Source organism: Nematolebias whitei, chromosome 7 (genome assembly GCF_014905685.2).
Source record: "Nematolebias whitei isolate Nwh7 chromosome 7, NemWhi1, whole genome shotgun sequence".
NCBI classification, from domain to species: Eukaryota; Metazoa; Chordata; class Actinopteri; order Cyprinodontiformes; family Rivulidae; genus Nematolebias; species Nematolebias whitei.
Window position 1 is genome coordinate 42,068,514 of NC_056504.1, and position 6,618 is coordinate 42,075,131.

A 6,618-nucleotide genomic window follows, 5' to 3' on the forward strand; every position below is an offset into this window, starting at 1 on the left:
TTTTCTTTAGGCTGCTCCTTGGATTAGGGGTCGCCACAGCGAACTAAGTCGCAGACTTGGCAGTTATTTTTAGGCCGGAAAGGTGGTAACATTACTTTTTGAACCTGACCAGTAGCTTGACAGTCCAAACAGAATTAAACTATTTTTAATGAGCTATCTACAACAGGTAAGATATTATTTATTCATAACATTTCCACAAACTATTGCTTTATCTTAAGTTGGAAAAATGATCTTGCCAGCTACAGCATTAGTAATATTTCACTTAAAACAATAATTAACCTGCTGAGGACTCGTCCAGATCAACGTAGCAATGTACCTCAAAACAAATAACCTTCAAATCTCAGTATCAGCAATAGTATTTGTGTTGAATGAAAGGCTGTGTGAGTGTTTGTGTCACACATTTAAGTGTTTGGCAGCAACTTCTTTTTCTTCTTCCTCTTTTGTTTTTAGAAAAGCATGTGTTTTGTTGACAGGTCAGTAAAGCGGCGTGCATCCTTACAACACAGAACCTCATGAGGACTCTGCGCTCCAAAGAGGCTGCAGCTTCGGTCAACATTAAAACCTGGCCGACAATCATTGATACGGGTAATAAAGCCATTCAACCAATCACCACCACATGTTGAAACTGCATCTTATTAGTTTTCCACCACTTCTCCGTTCCCGTAAAAGTTAATATTGCTCAACTTTATTGTGTGAGTTCACCATAAACTCACCAGATGATATTTACAATTGCACAATGGCATAAATCTGTCTGATTTAGTGTTGGCATTTAGCATTAAAGGTTCAGGTTTGTGATGTGCAAGATAAAGTCAGATATGTTGATTCAGGATAAGTAGTTTTGCAACATTTAAACTTCAAACAGAAAGAAGGGCATTTCTTTAATAATTATCAACATTTTTTGTGAAACCGCTAGATTAGCAGGCATGCTTGTTTAAAATCTTCATCAGTTGATGCTTCCTGTTTATATATATATATATATATATATATATATATATATATATATATATATAGTTATATAATAATAACAAAAGCAGCTTTTTTCCTCCTTTGTGCAAGCTGTTGCTGTTATTTTTGAGTGCAAAGCTTCTATTTGCAATATTTAAATGAAACAGGCATGCCCTATTTTACTGCAAGCATCATTAACAATCTAAATCTACAGTATCTGTTTTTTTTTTTCATCTTTGTTGTACCACAGTTGCTCTGTCCATATGCCGTTCTGTTTACCTTGTTCCATGTAAAGCCTGCACTGTTCTTGTTTTTGCAGATGACCTTCCTCGCCGCCGGCCCCCACAGATCTACAAGCCGCCCACAGCAGAGATGATAGCTTATCTGGACTTCAGCGTTTCCACCACAGGCATGCTCACTGGTGTCAAGGTGAAATGTGCTACTTTTTTTTTTACAAGTTTCTCACCATCGCAGGGATGTGTTGGGTCTTCACAGTTCAGAATATAAAAGTTTCATTAAGGATGTGGAAAGTGAAGTTTGGCAGCAATGTTTTTATTTACCTGCCTGCTTTAAGTATTTAAGGTTTTCATCGATTTTTAACTGAAGAAACGTGAATGTTCACTAATATGTATTAACATTTTAGCAGAACCACTATAAAACAATTTTCCTAAGAGTGTTTTTGGTTTTAATAGAAACACCGATTTTTTTCAAGGATCTAAAACAATTGCTCGTTTTTGTGTGTTTGTTTGTGTCAGATCTCTCATGCAGCAGTAAGTGCACTTTGTCGCTCCATAAAGCTTCAGTGTGAGCTGTACTCCTCTCGTCAAATAGCCATCTGTATGGATCCCTACTGTGGTCTGGGCTTTGTCTTGTGGTGCCTTGCAAGGTACGGCAAACCATCACTTTCTAAACATGGTGTCCGTTTCTTCTATCTCTCATTCATTAACCCACATTTTTCACTTTTTTTTTTGGTCTTGCAGTGTTTACTCTGGTCACCAGTCCGTCCTGATCCCTCCTTTTGAGCTGGAGAGCTGCTTGTCTCTGTGGCTGAGCACGCTCAGTCAGTACCGTATCAGAGACACCTTCTGCTCGTACTCTGTGATGGAGCTTTGCACTAAAGGACTGGGTACTCAGACCGAGTTACTCAGGGTGAGGCATCCACACTCTGAGAGGCAGGAATTGTAACAAAGTTGCAGATTTGATAGTCGTCGCTGTGTTTTAGGCTCGTGGTGTGAACTTGTCGTGTGTGCGGAGCTGCGTTGTGATAGCAGAGGAACGACCTCGTCTCGCTCTCACACAGTCCTTCTCTAAGCTGTTTAAGGACGTGGGACTGTCCTCCAGGGCTGTCAGCACTGCTTTTGGCTCCAGGGTTAACCTTGCTATCTGCCTGCAGGTGCGCCCAGCATCAGCATCTGGCTTCACGTACACGCTAGCTCACCGCTGTAATAAACCTGTGTGACATTTCTGTGTTACAGGGCACCACCGGTCCTGATCCCTGTACAGTGTATGTGGACATGAAGTCTCTACGCCATGACAGGTGAGGGCGCAAGTGTCATTTCAAACAAGCTCCAAAGCTGAAATAAAACTGCAAATAATTAGTGGCTTCAACTGAGCTTTAGCAAGATAAATCAAATGTAAGCACGTAAGTTAACAGTTTAGTAAAAAGAAATAAAAATAAAGGAAATATGCACGTTATTTCTGTCATTTGCAAGAATTTGCATGTCTTAAATAACTTTGGTACTGTGCTGACAAAGTCTAGAAGAATGTACTAAATTTACCAAAAAGGTTGCATCATCAGACCACAGAACCTGTTTTTTATTGTTCGCCTCATTTTAATCCATCTTAAATTATCTCCAAACAAGCAAATGTTGGCACAACATTCTGGATCTTGTTCTACTGTGCATGCAATAAATTGTACCGTCATTTAAAGCAACAGTAATAAAATTTATTTACGTATTTATTTATGTATATACTTTGTATGTGTATATATATATATATATATATATATATATATATATATATATATATAATGTATAAAGACATTTTAAACCCTTCCCACACAATTGCAATATTCTAAACAATGTTTCTAAACTCTCAAAGAGCACAGAATGTTATGATTTTCCTCTCTTTGCCTCTGCTGCTCTCAGCCACTCGCAAGCATTCTTGGCCACGCCCACTTCTCCGATCTGCACAGAGAACAGCTGATCAGCTGCAGCAGGAAGTTTATCCTGCAGTAAGGACTGCACAGAGGTGCAGGAGGAAACTTTTTCTGCAGCTCTGGGCTGCACAAAGGTGCAGCAGGTGCTAAATAATTTTAAATAATTTATTTAAAATAAAAATTCCATGCCAATCATGTGGCTCATCCATCAGTCAACCAATTGTGTGTCATGTCCAATCTTGTTTTGAAAAACCGCGATAGAGCAAGTCTGCGAAAAACGAACCGCAAAGTATCGAGGGACAACTGTATCTAAATTTGATCATGTATTTAATTTGGTTAAAAAATAGTCTTAATTTTACTAAATATGTATGTATGTATGTATGTATGTATGTTTTATTTATTCATTTCATTTCATCCAAACAACAAATATAATACAATTTAAAGAAAAGAAAAAAGATGTACAATCACCGAAATAAAATGAAAGGCAGCAGAAGAAGAATGAATTCTTATAATATCTGCCCCTTGTCCCCAAAATATATTCCAAACAAAATTACTATACAAAAGCAAGATGAATTTATAAAAAATAAAATAAAAAAAATAATAATAATTTAAAAAAAAAAAACTTAGCTAAAATATAAGATCAACTGTAAACAATTTTTATGAACTCACATTATACTTAATATTTAAAAAAAAAAAAAATTTTTATCATCCTCTTGAATATGTACATAGTTTTGGCATTTTTAATATCAACCTCCAGATCATTCCACAATCTAATACCCTGAGATCTAGTGGATCGCATCTTCAGACTGGTGCGACACCACGGCTTCACAAACATCTCCATCCCCTTAAGATAATAATTACATTCTCTTTTAACAAATTTCCCTTGAATGTTAGTAGGTAGTATGTTTTTGTTGGCCCCATACATAAACAGTAAGATATTGTAATCAACCAAGTCATAAAATTTTAATAACTTTAGCTGATGAAACAATATGATCCTTCCACAGGTAATATGTATATAAATATGACTAAGTGTGCCCATTTGGCTTAAGACACAATATGTCTTGGGATATGTTGTCCATTTCAGAGTGAGGCTGGTGGAGAGAGGAGCACCTCAGAGTCTTCCACTGATGGAGTCTGGCAAAGTGAGATACAGTGATCCATTTCAGTAGCATAGATTGTGAGCATGAACTCCATAAAAAGCCATGTTGATGATGTATTTTCTTCATTTTCAGATATTGCCCGGTGTTAGGGTGATAATTGTAAATCCTGAGACCAGAGGCCCACTTGGTGATTCTCATCTGGGGGAGGTAAGAGATGGCATTCTTTTTCTTTTTTTTTTTTATCACATGTAAGATGAACCCCATAACCCTGGTGAGGTGGTGTTTTAGGTGAAACTAGCATCATTTGTGTTGCTGTCTTAGATCTGGGTGAACAGCCCTCACAGTGCCAGTGGTTACTACACCATCTACGGAGAGGAGAGTCTTCAGGCCGACCACTTCAACACCAAGCTCAGTTTTGGAGATCCACACACTTTATGGGCCAGAACTGGATACTTAGGTTTTGTGAAAAGGACGGAGCTGCTGGATGCCAGTGGAGGTAAATATACAGATCCAACACCAAGCATCAAGACAAATAAACTGGAGTCACACAGTTTTAGTTCAAACTTATAACATTTATTTAGAAGATGGCTTATTCCTTAAGGAACTGATGAGACTTTTTACTTGACTTCACACTTCTTTGGATTGTTCATCTCCTTTGCATTTTGCCGTCAGATCGGCACGATGCTCTGTTTGTGGTGGGCTCTCTGGATGAGACACTGGAGCTACGAGGGCTGCGGTACCACCCTATTGACATTGAAACATCTGTGTCACGAGCTCACCGAAGTATTGCTGAGAGGTAAGAATGCTTTGAATAATTTTCTACCTTAAAAAGCCCCCTTTCTTTGTTTTTCAAAAAATAAATCTTGACAGAAAAATTGACTTGGAAGATCTCATCTTCTTTATTTGCTAAAGAGCACATTTTCATTAGTGGAACTTTGTGAAAGTGTGGGACAACTAAAACAAAAATATTTTGCTTTTAATAGAGACCAAAGTGGTTTAATAAAAAAGAAAGTTAGCAATTTTTTGATTATATTTGGACACAGATGTATTCTTTTAAGCTAAAGTAATAAATGACTATTTCTAGTCATATCACAGTTTAAACAACTGGATTTCATTTTTTTTAAATTATAACCTAATAGAGAGATCTCTCTTTAAAATAATTTGTTATTGCTGTTAAGCACCTTATTCTCATTCCTCCCAGTGCTGTGTTTACATGGACTAACCTGCTGGTGGTGGTGTCTGAGCTGTGTGGTTCAGAGCAAGATGCTCTGGACCTGGTGCCGCTGATTACAAACGTGGTCCTGGAGGAGCACCATCTCATAGTGGGTGTGGTGGTTATTGTGGACCCGGGAGTGATACCCATCAACTCCAGAGGAGAGAAACAGCGCATGCACCTTCGTGACTCATTCCTCGCTGACCAGCTGGATCCTATCTATGTTGCCTACAACATGTGAGCGCTTGTGGTGATTTGGGTTTGTTTCACAATCATCCACCACCATCGGCAGCATTGTGGCTCAGCAGAGGGTGTAAAACAGAAAAGCATGATGCACCAATAGTCATCCCTGTGGGACACCAGCATTTCTTGGCCACTGCATGTCTGTGACCAGATCTGCCACATTTGGGGTTATTCACTGTGTTTTTATACGAAGATAAAACTTTGTGAATGGGACATGTACTGCAAAACGAAAAGAAAAGCAAGATCCCCAATGTTTTTTGTTTGTTTGTTTGTTGTTTTTTGAGAGTGAGAAAGGGCAAAATAACACAACAGGTCACTTTTATAAATAGTCATGTCTTAGTGAAAATCCATACTCTCATTCTTTAGCTACCACTAATCTCTTTTTGAATTAATTAAAAGCATCTAAACTTAAATCAACAACTGCAAATATTTTTTCAATATAGCTTTTACACAAAAGCATGAAACTACCCCCTCCCCCTCCTCTCCTCCCCCATATTGAAGCCAAATACCGGTAGATTTTTCTGCTCTGATACATATCCTGCCTTACAAATCTTCAGCCATACATTCCTCTCTTAACTTTTACTGACTTTGCTATTAATGGCTGTTTATTCTTTGACTAAAAAAGTAAATTCTGACAGATATTACAAGGGATCAAATTAAAAAGGAACGAGGCCATATTCTGTACTGTAACAACGAGGGTCTCCTTGTATTTTAGATACTGTACGTTACTGTACATATGTTTGTATTTGTATAAATGTATAAACACGTTACTTGCATCTCTCAGTTGGTGGTTTCTGGATGGATTACTTAGCTTGGAGACCATAATATTAGCAGAAAGAGGATTGTAAATATGATTTAATGGTTGAAAGTACTTCTGATGTGGAGTATTATCTGAGTGATGGTGAAGATAAATAACTTTAAAGCTTTGTTAGTCATACAGTTGTAAAATTGCACTTTTT

At 37.7% G+C, this 6,618-nt stretch overlaps 1 protein-coding gene across 1 annotated transcript in view; it reads left to right on the forward strand.

Annotated features, from left to right (window-relative positions):
• The window catches only part of dip2bb (disco-interacting protein 2 homolog Bb), a 56,682-nt gene extending 50,064 nt beyond the window's left edge, over positions 1-6,618 (forward strand). Inside the window, exons 20-30 of the mRNA XM_037679878.1 lie at positions 474-585; positions 1,265-1,374; positions 1,701-1,831; positions 1,926-2,094; positions 2,168-2,338; positions 2,421-2,482; positions 4,188-4,245; positions 4,336-4,410; positions 4,525-4,699; positions 4,876-4,999; positions 5,405-6,618. Of these exons, the coding sequence (XP_037535806.1) occupies positions 474-585; positions 1,265-1,374; positions 1,701-1,831; positions 1,926-2,094; positions 2,168-2,338; positions 2,421-2,482; positions 4,188-4,245; positions 4,336-4,410; positions 4,525-4,699; positions 4,876-4,999; positions 5,405-5,657 (1,440 nt within the window). The 3' untranslated portion in view covers positions 5,658-6,618. The remainder of the gene's footprint in view (positions 1-473; positions 586-1,264; positions 1,375-1,700; positions 1,832-1,925; positions 2,095-2,167; positions 2,339-2,420; positions 2,483-4,187; positions 4,246-4,335; positions 4,411-4,524; positions 4,700-4,875; positions 5,000-5,404) is intronic.